At 49.8% G+C, this 20,585-nt stretch overlaps 1 protein-coding gene across 1 annotated transcript; it reads left to right on the top strand.

Moving 5' to 3' along the window:
• LOC142470716 (procollagen galactosyltransferase 1-A-like) lies at positions 1–20,382 on the top strand. The gene is made up of 12 exons (XM_075577377.1): positions 1–352; positions 2,917–3,027; positions 3,652–3,769; positions 4,021–4,155; positions 4,619–4,823; positions 5,386–5,505; positions 5,621–5,697; positions 6,622–6,728; positions 9,011–9,143; positions 9,767–9,894; positions 10,207–10,413; positions 17,949–20,382. Exons 1-12 carry the CDS (start codon positions 96–98, stop codon positions 18,214–18,216), a joined length of 1,866 nt encoding a protein of 621 aa, XP_075433492.1. The 5' UTR covers positions 1–95; the 3' UTR covers positions 18,217–20,382.
• The last annotated feature ends 203 nt before the right edge of the window (positions 20,383–20,585 follow it).

Here is a 20,585-nt window from a genome sequence, read left to right as displayed (position 1 = left end):
CCCAGCCAATCCCCGCTGCCCTCCCGCCTCCCCTTTAACCAGCCCCCTCTGGCCGCCGCTTTCTAGTCGGCGGGCAGAAAGTGACCGGAGCTGCAATGTCCCCCGCCGGCGGCCCGGCCTCTCTCCTCCCGGCCTCCCCCCTCCTCCTCCTCCCGGGGCTGCTGCTCCTCCTGCTGCTCCTGCCGGGCCTCCCCGAGGGATACTTCCCGGAGGAGCGCTGGAACCCGGAGTCCCCCCAAAGATCTCCCACCGTCCTGCTCGCCCTGCTGGCCCGCAACGCCGAGGCGGCCCTCCCCGAGGTGCTGGGCTCCCTGGAGAGGCTGGCCTACCCCAAGGACCGGATCTCGCTGTGGTGAGGAGCAGGGCGATGTGTGTACATCTCTATATAGTGGTGTTACTGATACCTAATCAATAATCAATAACCTGTGTATACATCTATACAGCTGTGTTACTGATACCTTATCAATAACCTGTGATGTACCCCAAGGACAGGATCTCACTGTGGTGAGGGGCAGGTCAATGTGTATACATCTATACAGCTGTGTTACCGATACCTGATCAATAACCTGTGATGTACTCCAAGGACAGGATCCCACTGTGGTGAGGGGCAGGTCAATGTGTATACATCTATACAGCTGTGTTACCGATACCTGATCAATAACCTGTGATGTACTCCAAGGACAGGATCCCACTGTGGTGAGGGGCAGGTCAATGTGTATACATCTATACAGCTGTGTTACCGATACCTGATCAATAACCTGTGATGTACCCCAAGGACAGGATCTCACTGTGGTGAGGGGCAGGTCAATGTGTATACATCTATACAGCTGTGTTACCGATACCTGATCAATAACATGTGATGTACCCCAAGGACAGGATCTCACTTTGTTGAGGGGCAGGTCAATGTGTATAAATTTATATACCTGTTACTGATACCTAATCAATAATACGCCAATAATAACGCAGACCGCTAATCAATATGTATCTGTTAAGTAAAGTTACCACAAGGACAGGATCACACTGTGGTGAGGACAATACAATGCATACATCTATATAGCTCTATTACTGATACATATTGATTATTGATCAATCATCAGGTATCTGATCAATAACCTGTGATGTGCCCTATGACGGGCTCACTATGGTGAAGATGATTATATCTATATCTCTGTATGATATATGTATCTATATATAATCTAACTAGTCTTCCTAATTACTTATTTTACTGATGCCTGATCTGTAACATGTGAGGTACCTAATCTGTCATCTGTAACCTGCGTGGTAACCCATGGACAGGATCTCGCTGGTCAGGAGTTATATACAGCCGGCACTCGAGGCTTCTGTCCCACAGTCACTCCCACCAACCATTGTGGCCAAGCCCTGCCATCTACTGCACTTATTCCCCCACCTGCTGGCACTGTAAGTCTCCCATCATACCGCTAAGGCTAAGTCCATAGTGAATTTAGCCGTGCGGAGGCGCGCTGAGGCTGAGGGAAAGCGGGCGCTTTCCCTGGCCTTAGACTGCGCGCCGTCCGGGGGCGTGTCGGGGGGCGAGGGGCCTGTGACGTCACGGAGCTGGTTCGCCCTCATTGGGCGAACCGCTCACGTGACCGGCCCTGCGCTCCGGCGAGCGCAGAAACAAAAATTTTCTTAAGACACACGCTTCCGCGCGCTTGCGGACGCGTGCGCGAGCCCCTGCTAAAGCCGCTCTCATTGCGGCTGCAGGGGCTCACTGCCGAGCAGCAGCGCGCCTCAGCACGGGCACTGACCATGCCCGAGGCCTTAGACTGAGTCCCTGCTGGCGCTATGCGCGCTCATGCTTGGAGAGCGTTCCAAGCATGAGCGCCGGGTGTCCTGCATTTACGTGCGTGGCGGGGGGGGGGGGGAGGGGAGGCATTGCGGGTAGTTGAGCGCGCGGGAAAGTATAATTTTTTTGTTTATATAAGCGCCGTTGAGCGTGTGTGCCCGCGCACGACCGCACATATCTATATATCAGAAGACACAAAGTATACCGCATCAACACAATTCGTAGCGGTTGCCCAAAAACTGTCCTGAGTATATGATATCAATATATCAATAGGCAGTGGTGCTCAAGGATAATAAATGTATAGCACAACAAAAAAGTATCCTTATAATAAAGCACACGGGCACACCATGGATATAATTATAATTACAAAATTACAATTTTGTAACAATAATTATATCCATGGTAGGCCCGTGTGCTTTATTATAAGGATACTTTTTTGTTGTTCTATATATGTAAGCAAGTGCCGCCCGCTCAGCGCTAGCGGCGACGCAGCCTTAGATTGTAAGCTCTGCGGGGCAGGGATTTCCTTTCCTTTTGTCTGATTTTTGCTGCGCTTATTGTATTATTATAATTCCCTGTACTGTATTCTTTGTGAAGCGCTGAGTACACTTTTGGCGCTATATAAATAAAGGTGTGTGTGTGTGTATTGCCCGCACACTCACTTCATGAAAAATAATGCAGCCGTCAAGACCGCAAACGGTAATGCAAAAACATACGAAAAAATATATAAATATAAATGAATTGGTCTGTTTATATATTTTTTTCGTATCACTCCATGTATGTAACAGTTACAGACCAGATTAACATGAGACAGCTGATATTACTGATATATGATCAATAATTAATGTGTCTGATCAAAACAATGTGACAGAAGCCTGGGTAGGCTGATGTACCGCAAGCACAGAATCTGAATGCGGTTTGGACAGTATATACACTTGTACACCTGTAGACTGATACCTGACCAATGATCACGAAGTGTCTGATCAATAACCTGTGAGAGGGGAGGCGGAGGTACCGCAAGGAAAATCGCGCGCACGTGTGTGTGTACACATATATACCAACACCTGATCAGTAAGCATGGCTGTGACCTCTGACCTGTTCTCCCACAGGGTGGCCACGGATCATAACTTGGACAATACGACCGGCCTCCTGAGGGAGTGGCTGATAAACGTGCAGAGTCAGTATCACCACGTGGAGTGGAGGCCACAGGAGCAACCAAGGTATCGAAGGGAGGAGTGGGGGGGCCCCACCGTGTCCTGATACACGAACATGACCACGGAACAGATCCTGACCCCCTACAATGAAATGTGTTGTGACCCAATGCCAAGACTCTCGTGGACACACCCCGTGGTTATCACCACACTTTTTGACTGTAGAACATGAAATGTCTTCTGATCCCACATCCTGACCACGCCATGTTCTGAGCCTGACGGCGTAACTCACCACCAAACACTTGGAACACAGAACATGATGTGAGCCATCATGTGTGACCACAGCACGTGCCCTAACCCAACACGTGTCCCATCAACAAATGGTCTTGACCGCACAAATTGACTGAACATGCATGACCACGGAATGTGGTCTTGACAATGTGTCCTCACCCATGCACTCGTAAAATGTCTTCAAGCACATGACGCGGACCAGAGTGTTCTGACCTAACGTGTCTTGACCCAACATGCTCCATCATACTTGAAGCGTTTCCTGCTTCCCCACCTATCGGGTCAGCGCTACCCCCTACGTTGCTGAAAGTCCCAGTCCTGACCCAACACCCGACTTCTGGCCTGTCACGGAAGTTGTCATTCAACCACACGGTACACTTTTCTCTGTACACGTTTCCCCCACAGGTGGTATCAGGATGAGGAGGGACCCAAACACTGGTCGCGCGCCCGTTACGAGTACATCATGAAGCTGCGTCAGGCAGCGCTGACCTCCGCACGGGAGATGTGGGCCGACTACATCATGGTGGGTGCATCGTGAGATGGACACGGGAACGCACTTGAGCAGGAGAGAGGAGGGTGTGAGAGGGACAGTAGGACAAGCATGTGATGATTACTTCAAGCGTGGGCAGACAGATATTTGTATGTGTGAGGATCAGATCACGCATTAGTCTGTGATCTCATATAACATATGTGAGAGACCTCACATCGATGTAAGCTCGTGAAGGCCACCGGTTTATGGGACGGCTGGGTGACCTGTCCCTTTTTTCCCTACAGTTCGTTGACTCTGACAACCTGCTGACAAACCCAAACACCCTGAGTTTGCTGATCGCTGAGAATAAGACCGTGATCGCTCCCATGTTAGAGTCCAGGGCAGCATATTCTAACTTCTGGTGTGGGATGACCAGTCAGGTGAGATGGGACGTAGCTCCCTTCCGTCTGTGAAACTGTAACCCTGCAGTGGAAGGGGAATAGTGTCAAACATGTCCCTCTCTTTCTTTCTCTCTCTCTTCACTCTTTCTCTCTCCTTTCTTTCTTTCTTTTCTCTCTCTTTTCACCCTCTCCTTCTTTTCTCTCTCTCTCTTTTTTTCCCGCTCTTTTCTCTCTCTCTTTCTTTTCTCTCTTTTCTTTCTCTTTTCTCTCACTCGTTTCTCTCTCGTTTCTCCGGGACATTACTCACGTGTAAATGCCAGTCCACCACAGAGAGCATCAAGGGTGATCTGTGTCTGAGAGTATTCACTGATCTCTCGTGTCTCACCGATATTACCGGCGCACAATCCCTAATCTCGTGTCTCAGGGATATAACCGGCGCAGTACCGCATACATGCCAGTCCTGTGCCGGGAGAGTCACGGCTCATCTCTCTCGCTCCCTCAGGGATATTACCGGCGCACTCCTGCGTACATGCCGGTCCGACGCAGGGAGCGTCGCGATTGCTTCGCTGTCCCCATGGTTCACTCCACCTTCTTGGTCGACCTCCGGAAGCAGGCTTCCAGGCAGCTGCAATTCCACCCGCCCCACCCGGACTACACGTGGTCATTTGACGATATCATCGTGTTTGCGTTCTCCTGCCGACAAGCAGGTGAGAGGAGCGGGGACAGGATCACCAAGAGGTGGACAGGATAATGGTGGTGGAGGAGGGAGATGAGAGGTAGAGATGATTTATGGAGGCTGAGAGGAAAAGGTGGTGAGGAATGGAGAACATTGAGGTAGAGAAGGGGAATAGGAGGATGCGATGATGCGGTGGAACTTCAGAGCGGGCGACCAATGTGGTTGGGAGAGAAGATTTGGGGAGTAGGAAGAACGGGGCTGGATCTCTGTAAGTTATCGAGGAAATTATTGGGGGTGAGAGGAGAGTTTAGGGGGCGGTATAGATTTGGGGTGTGGAAATGGTGGGGAGGCAGAGGATTGAGAGATAATATGGGTGATGGAGAGAAGACAAATGAGGGCTTAGAAGGAGATTGGGAGAGGTTAAGTTTGAGGTAGAATGAGGGAAGTGAAGAGAGCAGAACAATCAGTGGCTTGGGTGGGACTAAGTGGAAGGACTCTTGAGGGGGGTGGAATTTGGAGGTAAAGGATGTTTTGGAAGAGGTGTGATGATCGAGGTCTTGAGTCTTATATATACACGTTCTTGTGGTTCACAGAAGTACAGATGTTCCTGTGTAATAAGGAGGTATATGGCTATCTCCCAGTCCCATTGCGTGCTCACAGCTCTCTGCTAGATGAGGCCGACAGCTTTCTGCACACCAAGCTGGAGGTCACGGGTGAGTGCCTCTCCTACCGCAGGGTGATGCGGACAGAAGAGAGATGTGTGCCGAGGAGTTTGTCCCTCCTATCGGTAATTTGTTACTTCACAATGTCCTCTTCCTTTCCCCGCAGTGAAGGGTCGTCCTGTTGAGCCATCAAGCTTCCTGTCGGTACCCCCCAAAGTCTCAGACAAGATGGGACTGGACGAGGTAAAACTGCTGACCCTCCCCATCGCACACCACCTGCTTGTCACACCGACCTCTTGTCTCTAGTTGGCCACATCAGAGGGTCTCACCTCGGAAATGAGGTCTCTGGTTTTGTGTGGTTACGATGTGGGGGAGGAGAGGGCGTTATATTACTGGGTTGTGATCTCTGGATTTGAGGCCCGCTTTGGCGAGGTGGGAGGGTCTCCACTCCTTAGACTCTGGCCTCCAGGACTGAGCAAAGATCTTTGGCTTGGGGTGGGCTTTGCCATTTGAAGGAGGTTTCCGGTTTAAATCAAGTTATCTCTGCTCCCTTCCAGCTTGGAATCTCTCCTTCCTTTCTAGTTTGGGATGTTTTTTGGGGGCGGGGCAGGGGGCCTGATTTAGGGGCTCCCAGTTCTTGAAAATCAAAGGCTTCTGGGACGTCTCGGATGCAGCACCTCTGAGTTGAGATTTGTTACAATCTAGTGGATTGGTGGGAGACTTCAAGAGGCAGTAGGTGAAGTGGGGTGTCACTGACTAGCCTTGATAGTGGCTAAGTGCCGCTGGGTGTGGGAATGTTGAAGGTGGGGGGAGAAAGTGTTTGTCTTATACCTGTAGGGGAGCAGGGAGGGAGGGAGAGAGAGGTTTTAGGGGATAGAGAAAGCAGAAGGGGTAAATAGGAGATCGTCTTGAGCATGTAGGCAGGAGCAGTCGAGCGTGCTTTCCTGGTAGTGGGAGGAGAACTTTGTAGGTGATGGGAGGCCAGGAGCAGGATTGAAAGAGAAGATGAGCAAAGACTGACCTAGAAGAAAGGGAGATGTTCCCACCTAGGTTGCAAGGGTTTTGAGACATGGAGAGTGGTTAGTGGTGGGTTACAGTAGCCAAGATGGAAAGGATAAGGGCATGTGATTCTCCTATCTTTCTCCACTCTTCCCCCCCTCCCTCCAGATCTTCCTCATTAACCTGAAGCGGCGGGCGGACCGGAGAAAGCGTATGAAGCGGACACTGTACGAGCTGCAGATAGAATACAAGCTGTCGGATGCCGTGGATGGGAAGTGAGTGTCCGGCTGTCTGAGACCGTTGTGTCTGCTGGCTCCTAAGAGGTGCCGGGTTTCTAACTAAACAGAGACGTAGAAATGAAGAACATGCAACTTGGGATGCCCCCAGTATAAGGGGACATAAAAAGCAATGTCTGTGAGTGGTTTCTCTGGCTTTGCATCTGATTCCCATGCTGTGCTTTAAAGCTGTGTTAACAGCGAGCATTAGCTCACAAGGGTTCCATGTAAAAATGGTTTTCAGGCAAAAGGTGACATGGTGTGCTCATTTGCATGTAATTTCCCAGAATCCCTTGCTGCAGTGGAAGCACTGTATGCTAGGTGATAATGGTGAAAGTATATAGAAAGCCAGCGCATCAGAAAAAACAAGTCCTGTTTTGTAATAAAGAACTGCAGTTGGTATAAACTCCTTCTCTATAAGCATGTATCATAGCGTAGCCCTAATAGGGTTAGGGTACTAGTACCTAATGCCAGCGGCACCATATATGAGTAGTACAGACCAGAGTCCCATTATAAAGGAGAAATGAAGGGTACAGCGACCCATAAGTATCACTCACTTATAATCTCCTGGAGTGTCCAACCACAGGTATGTTCTTAGGCGTGCAATCTCCCAGGTTTGCACTGTATGCTAGGGGATAATGGTGAAAGGCAGGGTTGCAGACCTGTCTAAGGCTGTGTCCATAGAAGGACAAGCAGCGCTGAACCGTGCGGACGCTCCGCGCTGAGCCCCTGCATCCTCAATGAGGATGCCTTGAGAGGGGGCTCATGCAGGCGTGCGGAGGCTTTGGAGTTTTCAGCCGAGCGCCAAGCTGTTTTTCAGCGCGCTGTCGGCTGAAAACATCCAATCAGCCTTAAGCAGCGTCAACGTCACGGCGCCGTGACGTCGGCGCCGTGATGTTGACGTTAGTGCGTCGCGGGCGATTGGCCCAGCGACGTCACTGCCCCGCCTCCAACCACCTCCCCCCGGCTCCCTTCGCGCACGCTGGCTCGCCTGCAAGTCTGTGGAATCGCGCTGACTTAAGCAGGCGAGCCTCAGCGTTAGCGCGCCTCCGCTCTCCCCACCCCTCTATGGCCCGGGCCTAAGACGTGAATGTGTTCACAAGTGATCTTTCAGTCAGTCAGTCATTCATACATTAATTTATACACACATTCATTCATTCATTTATACATTTATACATTCATTCATATCATAGTTCAGATCGATCTATTGCCGGGACCTTCCCGAATGATTCAGCCACAGGATCTTGCTTATGCCCCTTTTCAATACATTTCTTGCTAAGGACTTGAGAGTGTGAGATAAAGTGACTATCCCACGAGCAATTCCTTTTAATCCTATGGAATGGTCCCGCTGGGATATTTTTCAGCCATTGGTCTTTATGATTGCTAGAGGCACGCACATCGTGGTTGACAGAAACTGACTTGAAATGGGTATTTGTCCGTATATTTAGATCATCAACCGTAAATAGTACCAGGTCCAGGAAAACGATAGAACTGGGACCCTTCCCAGATTGATGGGGAGCAGCAATTGCTTCTCTAAGATCATTGCTGATGTCTTTCCTCCTTGGCATTGTGTTAACACACACCTGAATGCTCCAGACCAGCAAACTGCTAAAACTTCGGCTTTTATAGAGGTGGTCACACTTGCTGATGATCAATTAATCAAGGGCATTTTATTAGCAGCACCTGTCTGCTACTTAGCATCTTAATTCCTATGGCAGCAGTAAGGGTGTACTTAGTTTTTCACACACAGCTTCTCCATTTTGGCTTTATTTTTGTTAAATCATGACACAGTGTAATATATCATGTGTTGTTGTTCATCTGAGGTTGTATTTACCTAATTTTAAGACCTGCTAAGGAACAGATGATGGTTATTATGTCCTGATATGTAAAACCATAGAATTCAAAGAGGGTGCACTTTCTTTTTCACATGACTGTAGATATGTATATATATATATATATATATGTGTATATGTATATAGAATATAACAATTGTAGCCGGGATAATGTGTGTGGGGGCTTTGATGGGGCCGTAGCTAATGGGGAGGGAAATGGGACACAAGGGAGTTGGGATGATCAGAGCGGGGAGATGGCAAGACAAGTGTATAATCTGAGCCGGAGACCAAGCGAATGACATCAATGATGTCATACAGAGCAAAAGGGGGGTGGAGTTACGGATCCTGAGCCTGATTTTCCCAGCTTTTGATTGGGTTGATTTCTCATCTATAGCGTTCCTTGTAGTGAATATAATATATGATATATTTATCACGGTCCTTGGGTTTCAGGGCCCTGAACGAGTCGCAGATCTCCGCCCTGGGCGTACAGATGCTTCCTGGGTACAAGGATCCGTATCACGGGCGCCCACTGACCCGGGGAGAGATGGGATGTTTTCTCAGTCACTACAACATCTGGAAGGAGGTGAGGGGACGGAGATTGGTTTTTATAGGAGCGGGGGGACCCGGAAGAAAGTGGGCGTGGTTTATCGGAGGGAGGGGGTTGGATGTAGGAGGCCGTGCTCAGTGTCAAGGGGTACAAAGGGAAGATAGGCAGCCAGGTCTGGCGTGGGGAATGGGGCAAACGATAAAGGGGTGTGGCTTAACATGAATGGGTGAGAATTGGATCGGCAGGGCTGGGCTTAACAGAGAGGATGGGGCTTCAACAAGAGGGGCGTGGTTAACCAAAGTGGCGATGCCTGATCTTGGTCCTCACGGAGGTGATCCTTGACAGGGGGTGTGGCTTAACTCAGAAGTGCTAAGGATGTGGGCCCACTATGTATAGGGCATGGTTTACCCGCTGAGGTGGGAAAGCGAGAGGCTTCCTTGAGTGGGCGAGGTAATGTGGAAGTAGGGGAGTGTGTCACTTCCTGTGTTTCACTCTTGGCTGTCTGTGTCTTGCGGTTTCAGCCGTAGTTGAAGGTCTGTCTCCATGTAGGTCTCGGAGGGCTCTCCTCCTGTTGGACGATGTCTTTCTCTCGATCTCTCGTGGCGCTCTTTTGCAGTCTCTCTGCTGTGTCTGAGGAATCTCCCTCTCTCTCTCTCTAGGTTTCGGAGCGCTCCCTTGCGGTCTCGGCCGTGCTGGAAGATGACCTGAGGTTCGAGATCTTCTTTAAGAGACGGCTGCAGACGCTGCTGCAGGACGTGGAGAACGCAAAGCTAGACTGGGACCTCATGTGAGTGTGTGAGGGGGAGAGACCATGTGAGAGAGTGGGTGGGGGGAGGATCTTTCCCCGGGGCAATTGCTTGTGTTGGAAGTAGATTAGATTAGTTAGCGCTCTCTAATTTATCTACCCCTCTTCTATCGCTCTCTTTCTTTCCTTACCCTCCTCAGGGCAGTTACCAGGACAGGAAACTCTTACATTGTACTTGCCCCCCTCGCTCTCCTTACTGTTCTCCACAGCAGTTACCTGGGCAGGAAGCTCTTGCCTTTTAGTTACCCCCCTCTCTCTCTCTCTCTCTCTCTCCTTAACTTCCCCCCCGGGCAGTTACCTGGGAAGGAAGAGGATGCAGGTGGATGAGCCTGAAGAGTCGGTCCCCGGAGTACGTAACCTGGTGATATCAGATTATTCCTACTGGACACTGGCCTACCTGATCTCTTTGCGCGGGGCACGAAAACTGCTCAACGCTGAACCCCTTGGGAAGATGCTGCCGGTGGACGAGTTCCTGCCCGTCATGTATGACAAGCATCCCATGTGAGTACTGACATATATGTATAAATGTACAGCAAGTCCTCGTTTTACGACGAATGGCTTATCCGACGCTGTCCAATGCATCCCTATGGGCGGTTTTACAGCTCCAAAATGGCTTATCCGACGCTCTTACGACGCTTTGCAAAGTTGCAACATTATGTCAATCGGAAAGCTGCAGCCAGGGAAATCATCCAGATCAGTCTGTGTGAAGGTTTTGTGGTGTATTTAGGCCTTTAAACATGTCTAACAGTTTTATTATACAGTTCTGGATTCAATCAATATAATCTTTATATCATAATGTATGTGTGTGCAGCATAATGTTATTGCTTGAGTAAAATATTTTGTGTGTTTTAGCATTAAAAATGCCTTCAGGAACGGAACGTTTGATTTAAACAGTGTTCCTATGGGAAATCGTGTTTCGCTTTACAACGCTTCGCTATCCGACGCCATTTTGAGTAACACATTGTGTCGGATAACCGAGGACTGCCTGTACAGTATATCCCACTTCTATCCACCATTATATAAATTCTATATTTATATCCCACCACTGCCACCATTATATGTAGATGTTGTGTATATCCCACCGCTGCTACTGTTATATACAGGGCTCGACAAATGCGGTCGCCCGGGACGACTGCATTGTGGCCGCTGTCGACTGCTTACCTGCGGCGGTGTCCCCCGGCGTCTCCCAGTCTTCTACGTCTTGATCTTTAAAATCATGTTTTTCTCCTGCAGCACTATTCATAATGGCCGCCCCGGCATTGCCATGGTAATGGGACGCTGCGTGACGTCACGCTCCTATTGCAACGTGGTGTCATATGACACCGCACGGCCATTTTGCATAGCGCTGCAGGAGAATTGATTTTAAAGGCGACAAGACAGCAGAAGGCCGGGAGGCGCCGTCACGACCCCGATACCGGACCCCACCGCAGGAAAGTGTCGTGGGGGTGGGGGGGGGGGGGGGCGAGTGGGTTTTGGCCCAGTTTGTCGGGCCCTGGTTATATATATATATATATATATATATATATATATATATATATATATATATATATATATGTATATATATATATATATATATATATATATATATATATATATATATATATATATATATATATATATAAATATATATTTTTATATATATGTAACGGCTGGACCCCCTTGTCTGACCCACCCAATCTCACATTGGCCCGTGTGGTCTAACCGGTCCCCATTACATGATCGTGTATGGTGGTGCACCTGCAAGTAACAGGACTCCTGAGTCTCCCGCTTGATGGTATTAGGGGATGTCATCAGAACAGGTAGCTGAGGTAGTGGGTGCGAGTCCAACTTACATCATGTGCAGCGCCTCTACCTCATCAGGATCTATGCTTCCGCAGGGAGATGGTCCTGATGAGGAACTCCTTCTTGGTGGTGACTGCCACTGTAGAGTAATCTCACACTCACACAGTGGGGTTTTCATTAACAAGGCCATCTTTATTGTAGTTTGGGATGTAGCAGACTGCCCCATGCAGCTGCCGGCTCTAGCCGCACATCTCTTCGTGCTGTCCCTTTGCCAGGTACGCCCTCCCGTATTGAAGTGGGATTCCCTCTTCTCCTAGGGAGATCACCCCTGTGCCAGGTCCCTGGACACAGAGTGGCTTAGACAGACTTAATTGGTCAACCTGGACCGCTAGTTACTGCACTAGGGTCACAAAGTGTTCCTACAATCCCTTATGCAGGAGCATACACTTTACCAGCTACTTCACACAACTGCTGGTCAACACCACACTAACTGACAGTGTTGTGCCTTATATACTTCAGGAGGCAGGCGCATCTCTGATGTCACTATCCAGGGACTCAGAGCATACAGCCACTCCCTTCCATACATAGGGCACCTCACCAGGGTGTGAGGGAAAACCTCCATAACTACTGCTGGCATACCTGTACTTATCAGGACTTACTGCCAACAGAGAGGAAAGTAGTATACCATTATTATGCATGGCTATATACTCCCCCTGGTGAATCCCCACCGTCCCGGCTGGGACCTAAATTTGGTGTACCTTGCGCCAGGAAACACTGCAAAAGAACACACAAATAACATGTCCAACATTATCACAGTTTCATAATAATGCAAGAACATTTCACTCACTGACCAGCAGGGAGCGCTAAAGAAAAGGCAGACCACTCTATTTCGGGACCTAATAATAGTGTTGAGGGTCTGGTTTCTTCACCTCCCGTCCCGCGACATCGGTGACTGTCACACTATACTCCCGAGGCAGACCTCGTTCATTACAATACACCACTTTGTGCATGTAAATACTGCGCCCGATTTTCCAAACCCTCATCAGTTGGGAAACCCTCTGCTCAGCCTGAATTCCCTTAATGGCCCCTCCCTTATTGACAATGTAGTACTCTATGTCAGTACGGAGCCACCTCTCTCGATTATCCTCTATCTCTCTCATCAGAGGTTCGGGGACATAAGGGTACTCAAGCCCATGAGACTGCTTATACTTCGCTGTAATGGCTCGTCCCGCTCGACAGGCTCAGGTCAATTTAGTTTGCCCAGCCCTCCCCGGCAACACCCAGGACAGGGGCTCATCTGCCTCCACTGGATCCTCTAATCCTTCAGAACCTTTGGGTCTAATAAACCCCCCGTTAATTCGGTTCCACCTCACTCTCAACTCTTGGAGGTACGCCTCATCACTGATCCCCGGGAGCCCACCAATGGTCAACTATCCCATCCATTTCTAAAATGAAATGGGTGCGATCTATCCATGCAACATACCCCTCGTATAGGGGCGCCCACCATCTAGTTTCCCGTACCTCCTCTGAGTTGGATTCTAGCGGCTCTTCCTCTTCAGGCCCACCCGAAGATACCCCCGAAGTACCCTCAGAGGGCGTAACCTTTCCCCGATGCTGTGATCTGTTCCCACCCGTAATGCTTAACATACTAGGACAATCACTGGGTACCGACACTTGTCGGGAAATCCTCCCTCCACCCTCCGATCCATCATCCGAAGTTCCCCAGTCCAGGCTTTCAGTCCGATCCTCGGCAGGACCCCGGGAATCCCCTGACATCCCCAGGCTAGAAGTGGACCCGAATGAAAAAGTGACGGGGACAGGGGCTTTAACTAGGGCCTTGGGGCTAACTTTGGGAGTGGACGGGGTTGGGGGACGGGGCCGGACTGTAGGTATTGGCAGGGTTACGACCTGCTCCCCAACAATACCTGACTCAATTCCGCCACAAAGTCCTTTCTTTTCTCCGGCAGCTGGGCTTCTTGCTCTCCGACTCGCACGCCCGCTCTTCCTAGCAGTAGGGGATCGACTTCCGCTGCTCGACCGCAGAGACGCGATCATCTCCCACTCGATGCCGCTCTGGTCGTCCGGAATCTTCTCCGTACACGCACGTGCTTCGACGCCATCTTGGGTTGGGTCCCCAATCGAGACCTCTTCCTCCACGAGGACATCCGGCAACGCCCGTCTGCTACGTGATCCAGTCTGGCCCTGGACCCGCTCTTCTTTTTCCTCCACCCCCTGAGTCTGCGACAAGCACTGTGTTAGCCTACTACCTCGCAGTGTCGCGGTGGATCGACCTCCTTCCGACCCGCTAGTCACCACGGCAGTGGGACTCCGCCGATCGGGTTGTCGCGGTACTGGAGACACTCGACTCCGTGTCTCCACACCACGAGGGATAGCATCTCGCCAAGGTATACCACTGGTATGGTACTCTGGCAATAAGTCCTGTGCATCAGACAATCTTGCACACTCCTCGTCCGAGGACTCCAACTTGCAGTTCGGGCGGGGCATCCCAGTAGGAGACCGGCGATGGGCTCCTCTTCGGTCACCCCTCCGATGGCTGGTTTTCTCCGTCTGGAGAACCAGACCCGATTCCTGCTCCGCGGGACCTGCACTCTCACTCCATAGTGCACCCGGAAGCTCCGTTGCCGACATCGGGACAGTATCTTTCACTCCCACGGCTTGTACTGGCACAAATGTCGTCATGGGCCACATATACTGCAGTCCACAGTGAGGGCATCGAGCCTCACTGCCCACAGCTCCGCCCGGCAGTCTGCACTGCAGGCAAAGACATACCACTGTCTCCACACCCTCTACTCGGATAATCAGGAAGCCTCCTGGAGCCGAATAGGGATGTGTAGAGATCAAGGGACTCTGTTCCACTTTCTCAGAACTTTCAGCCATAGTCACCAACGGAGGCACTCGTCTTAGAGGTCTGTATCGATCAATGGCTCTTCGCAACTGGAGGGCAGGGGCTGGTTTGGCAACCCCATCTCCTACTTTCTCCATCGGCATCCGGCGGAACTGCAAACCACTCCCCCTGGTTGAAACTAGGGGGATGTCTCGTAGACTTGTAGGCTGACCCAGCACAGGTGCCGAGTGAGTCATAGTCCATGAGGGCGCGGCTCCAGCTTTCGCGCCAATCTCCCCAACAGGGTGGGGTTTCCTCGTTGGCGCCAATCCTGGCCAACAATTAGCAAACTGCAAAGTTGCAAGACTTTCTGCAGCTGGCCCACGCGGTGTCCCGGGAGCGCGGGAACCGCCATCTTGGTTTTGGTTCGTATTGTCTTTCTTCATATTTGAGGTAGCGTCTGGCTGTTTGTGTAGTGGTATATCACAAAGTCCATTTCGTTCCTCCCATCTAGCAACACTGTCGTCCTCACTAGTCTCGAGGGTACTTTCCCGAGAACATAGACAGGACAAACACGGCGCAGCCACGGCTTTCACGCCATTCCACAACAAGCTCACAAAAGTCTCTTCTGTAGCTTGTTCTTCTTCCACGCACAGGTCATATGCGTGTTCTTCCTCTGTCCGCCATCCTGGACCTTCTGCGCTCTGCAGATCTTCCATTCTGACGGTTCTCTCTACCCGGCATCCTGGACCTTCTGCTCTTTGCAGATCCTCCATTCTGACGGTTATTTCTCTTGTTTCTCGATCACTGTATACTGGATTATTGTACATGGAGCTCCGCTCTGCGGGGCAGCTACCACATCAGTACAATAAACATGCCTTGTGCACCACCTTCTGTACCTAACGTAGATCTGACTCGTGTTTGCACTACCTCAGGCTAGGCTCACTCTTTCTGTGTCTACTGTAACGCTTTCCTCCAGTCTGTGCTCCTTGGTCAAGTGATCTGGAATGGAGACTAGAGTACTCTGGCTCTTCCATGCAGCACTTTGGGCGTCGACCTACTGTTGGCTAGCCTAGTGCGGACCCTTCCAGAATTCCTGCTCTAAGTTACCAGTTTACCCCTTCAGGCGTCCCCCGCTAGCGCTACCTCAAGGCGACTAGGACAGCAATAGCCCCCTGCTCCAGATCTACTAACCCCTAACAGGATCCCAAAGCGTCTGTGCGGCCTGCAGCTCCAGCAGCTCCCCGACTACCCCTGGTTCCGTCCCACGCAGCACAAAATGGCAGCAGACACTCTCCCTGTTTCCTAATGTGTGCCTAGCAAAAGCCTGTCCTGTTAACAGGTCTCTCAGCAGCGCCTCCAATTGTAACGGCTGGACCCCCTTGTCTGACCCACCCAATCTCACATTGGCCCGTGTGGTCTAACCGGTCTCCATTACATGATCGTGTGTGGTGGTGCACCTGCAAGTAACAGGACTCCTGAGTCTCCCGCTTGATGGTATTAGGGGATGTCATCAGGACAGGTAGCTGAGGTAGTGGGTGCGAGTCCAACTTACATCATGTGCAGCGCCTCCACCTCATCAGGATCTATGCTTCCGCAGGGAGATGGTCCTGGTGAGGAACTCCTTCTCGGTGGTGACTGCCACTGTAGAGTAATCTCACACTCACACAGTGGGGTTTTCATTAACAAGGCCATCTTTATTGTAGTTTGGGATGTAGCAGACTGCCCCATGCAGCTGCCGGCTCTAGCCGCACATCTCTCCGTGCTGTCCCTTTGCCAGGTACGCCCTCCCGTATTGAAGTGGGATTCCCTCTTCTCCTAGGGAGATCACCCCTGTGCCAGGTCCCTGGACACAGAGTGGCTTAGACAGACTTAATTGGTCAACCTGGACCGCTAGTTACTGCACTAGGGTCAAAAAATGTTCCTACAATCCCTTATGCAGGAGCATACACTTTACCAGCTACTTCACACAACTGCTGGTCAACACCACACTAACTGACAGTGTTGTGCCTTATATACTTCAGGAGGCAGGCGCATCTCTGATGTCACTATCCAGGGACTCAGAGCATACAGCCACTCCCTTCCATACATAGGGCACCTCACCAGGGTGTGAGGGAAAACCTCCATAACTACTGCTGGCATACCTGTACTTATCAGGACTTACTGCCAACAGAGAGGATACCATTATTATGCATGGCTATATATATATATATATATATATATATATATATATATATATATATATATATAATTATATATATATATATCTCCAACCGCTACTACCATTACCTGTAGGTAGTGTGTCTATATCCCACTTCTCCCATTTAACATTTGGGAAGCACATTGATACCCTGACATCTAAAACCTATGCCAAACTAGGTGTACTTTATAGGAATAAATCCTCCCTAAGTCTGCTGGACAGTAAGCGTATCGCACAGCAGATGACAATTATAAACTATGGGGACATAGTATATGGCTCAGCACCCCAAACTCAACTAGCAAACTAGACACCCTCTCCAACTCAATATGCCGCTTTGTTCTCCAATGCAACTACAACACACATCACTGCGAAATGCTCAAAGAGCAGGACATACTTGAAAACGAGAGTTAACTCTCACAGGAATTACTTCCTGGTGAAATATTTTATAAATAAATATTATATATATCCCACTACTTCAACCATCATATGTATCTATTATATCACTGCTCAACATGTGTATGTAAAATAAATGTGAATTGTACTTTAAGTACACTCACGAGTAAGTACATATCGCTCAATAGGCAAACGGCAGCTCACGCATGCGCCTGTCATCACGTCCTGAACAGCAATACCGGCTCCCTACCGGTACTGAAGCTGTGCACAAGCGGGGAGACTATAGAGCCTGTTACACATGCGTTATTTACATCAGTTATGCACATATATGACGATTGCAGTACAGTACATGCATCGATAAGTGGGGGAAAAGGTAGTGCTTCACTTTAAGTACATTTTCGCTTTACATACATGCTCCGGTCCCATTGCGTATGTTAATGCGGGGTATGCCTGTATTTAGCTATAGCACTCCTACAGTATGACAATGTTCTCCCTATATGTATTCCCCCGTGTGAGTGTGTTTCACAGATATATTTATCTATCTATCTGTGTATCTTATCTCTGTCTATCTATTTATCTATCGCTCTCTCATGCTCTCTCTCTCTCTCATGCTCTCTCTCTCTCTCTCTCTCTCTCATGCTCTCCCTATCTCTCTCTCATGCTCTCTCTCTATCTCTCTCATGCTCTCTATAATGCTCTCTTATATCTATAATGCTCTCTATATCTCTCTATAATGCTCTCTCTATCGCTCTCTATAATGCGCTCTCTCTCTCTAGTCTGTCCCAACGTTACATTCGTCTCTAATTCTCTCTCCAGCTCCGATTACTCCTCGCTCTTCTCTCCCCGAGACCTGCGCGCCTTCTCGGTGGAGCCCCTTCTGCTGTACCCCTCCCATTACACGGGCGACGACGGCTACATAAGCGACACCGAGACCTCGGTGCTGTGGGACAACGACGCTCAGACCACCGACTGGGACCGAGCAAAGTCTCAGAAGACCCAGCAACAACAGGAACTGCGCAGCGAGGCCCGCAACACTCCCGCCCTGCGCTCCCCCCTCGACAACGCCGCCCGCGAGGAGCTATGACACCCGGGCCTATCTTTCCCCCACCGCCCCTCTTCCATTGGAACGCCCCAGCCGCCGGCAGCAGAGCTGTGTCTTTGGGAGACACTTGGTTACTGATAGGAATAGAGGGGAAGGGAGCCACAGTGCTATCTCTTGATGGGAGGCGCTAGGAGGCGGATGGCTACGGGTGGGTTTATTATCCCTTTCACTGCCAGAAAGGTGCCTTTCCCCCCCCCTCCCCCCCTGGTATATTCAAGTGGATCATCCCAGCCGCCATCTGAGCTCTCTCTCTCTCTCTGCGGGAGTCACAGGGTGCCTTTTTATTGTAGGGAAGGGAGGCCACAGCGCTGGGTTAACTAATAATAATTCGTAATTATTATATATTTGGCTTTACCCCCCCTCTTGTATGTATGAATGGAGCATCCCAGCAGGCAGCTGAGCTCTCTCTCTCTCTCTCTGGGAGAAAGGAGGCCACGGCGCTGGGTTAACTAATAGTATTTAATTTTATTAATATATGTGGATTTCCCCTCTTGTGAAAATGGAACATCCAAGTCAGAAGTGATTTAAATGCTAAACAAAAAAATATTTGGCTCTTCTCTCCTCGCCCCCCCTCCCCCCCTTTGTATATTCAAGTGGAATATCCCAGCTGACAGCCCCCCCCCCCACACACACTGCTGCAAATGGTTCGTCCCAGTAGGCCGATTTGGGTGCCCCCCACCCCAACATCATGTCCAAAGGAACCCCCCAGCCTAGCAGATCAGCTATCTCTTTGCCCCAGCAACAGTGGACTCATTTTCAGGATAGTGATGGGTGGTCGATTACTAATTATTAATACGGCTTTGCCACCCCCTTCTCGTACAAGTGGAACATTCCCGGGAACGAGCCGAGATATCAGTAACAGTACAATGGGGGGTCTCTACGGGTGCAATAGAATGACAATTAAAACAGGCTAAGCAGTGGCTAATAGCGAATTAATATAATTTGCATCACCCCCACCCCCACAAACAAATGGAATGTCCCATTTGTGTGCCGAGCTATCTACCGGAGTATCGGGGTGCGAATGAATAGTATTCATTAAAAGTAGGGGAGGATTTTGAGGCCTGGGTAAGTAAAAGTTCATGAATATGAGGATCTCCCCCCTCGTGCTTTCACATGGAACCTCCCAGCGCTGAGCCAAGCTCTGATAAGTATTATCGACCAATCCGAATCCTCCTTTTGCACAGCAGTAAAGTGCATTTCTCACATGACTTTGACGCGGAGAGCTGTGATTGGCTGGGGCGCTTCTAGATAACACTGGGCTTGTGCTGCCCTCTAAGCAACTGGAATGTTCCATTCGTCCGCAATTCAGAGGGGGGTGTGGGTCAATTTAAAAAAAAAAAATGTATTATCTCGTTTGATTTTATAGGAAGTTCACAGGGCAGCTCTGGTTGTCTAAGAGGGCACCCCCATTTTATAGGAAAAGAGGCCACGTAATGCATTGGGTTCCTAAAAGTTAGTAGGGCCAGAGGCAGCTTGTCAACGGATAGGGTGTCGCACACAAGAAACCTATGGGTTGGCCTCTCGATCATTCGGAATAAGCTCGTGTCTATACGCAGGGGATCCTACAGTTTAAGTATGGCCAGTGGCACCTGTCTTATTATGGGATGAGGGCGTCCCATGCGTGAGATTTCAAGAAGTTTAATAAGGGCAGTGGTACCCGCTTGCTATTGAGTTAGCGGGTGGCCCCACACTCAGGATTTCTATGGGGGTTACCGGCACCTCAATCTTCTTGCCCCTATTTAAGGAGTCGTTGGTACGTTCCATTTTATGTGGTAAGAGGGACATCCCCGGCAGGATTTCTATAATATTAATGGGGTCAGTCGCCTCTGCATATTACGTAATAATAGTCTCTTTCCCCCCCCCCCCCATGGGATTCCCATAAGCTACTATGTTCAGTGGCAATTCATGCATGTGATTCTTAAGTTAATAGGTTCATGGGCTCCTGCATGTTATGGTATAAGAGGGCTTTCTGGGTCATCTTATTGGGTTTACGGGGGTTGTGGGGCTATCCTACCTCTTCAAAGCTTGGTGCAGGGGGTTAGATGGGGTGTTAGGATCGGCCCTCACTCACCCAGCGCTGTGGCCCAGCTGCAGTTTACAGAGTTCTTTATATTTTTGTGCTTTTTCAATAAATAATTTTTTACAATATTTCTGTCTTGTGACTATATTGGGGGGGGGGGGGTGGTGGGGGGTGGGGGAGGTTTTAGGGTTACCTTTACACTACCTTAAAACTGGAGTCAAAATCCAGCGTTTAACGGACTTAATCAGTGGCGTATTTAATGGGTTAAAGGGTCAGTTCCATGTAGGAGCAAAGTGACCTAATGACAGGGACGTGTTTAATGGGTTAAAGG

The sequence above is a fragment of the Ascaphus truei genome, chromosome 20 (assembly GCF_040206685.1).
Source record: "Ascaphus truei isolate aAscTru1 chromosome 20, aAscTru1.hap1, whole genome shotgun sequence".
Classification (NCBI taxonomy): domain Eukaryota; kingdom Metazoa; phylum Chordata; class Amphibia; order Anura; family Ascaphidae; genus Ascaphus; species Ascaphus truei.
This window is presented reverse-complemented; position numbering and strand designations above follow the sequence as displayed.

Coding starts and splice junctions, on each gene's coding strand:
- LOC142470716 (XM_075577377.1), top strand. CDS start 96: ATGTCCCCCGCCGGCGGCCCGGCCTCTCTCCTCCCGGCCTCCCCCCTC. Junction 3,770..4,020: donor TGTGGGCCGACTACATCATG/GTGGGTGCATCG, acceptor TTTTCCCTACAG/TTCGTTGACTCTGACAACCT. Junction 6,729..9,010: donor TCGGATGCCGTGGATGGGAA/GTGAGTGTCCGG, acceptor CTTGGGTTTCAG/GGCCCTGAACGAGTCGCAGA.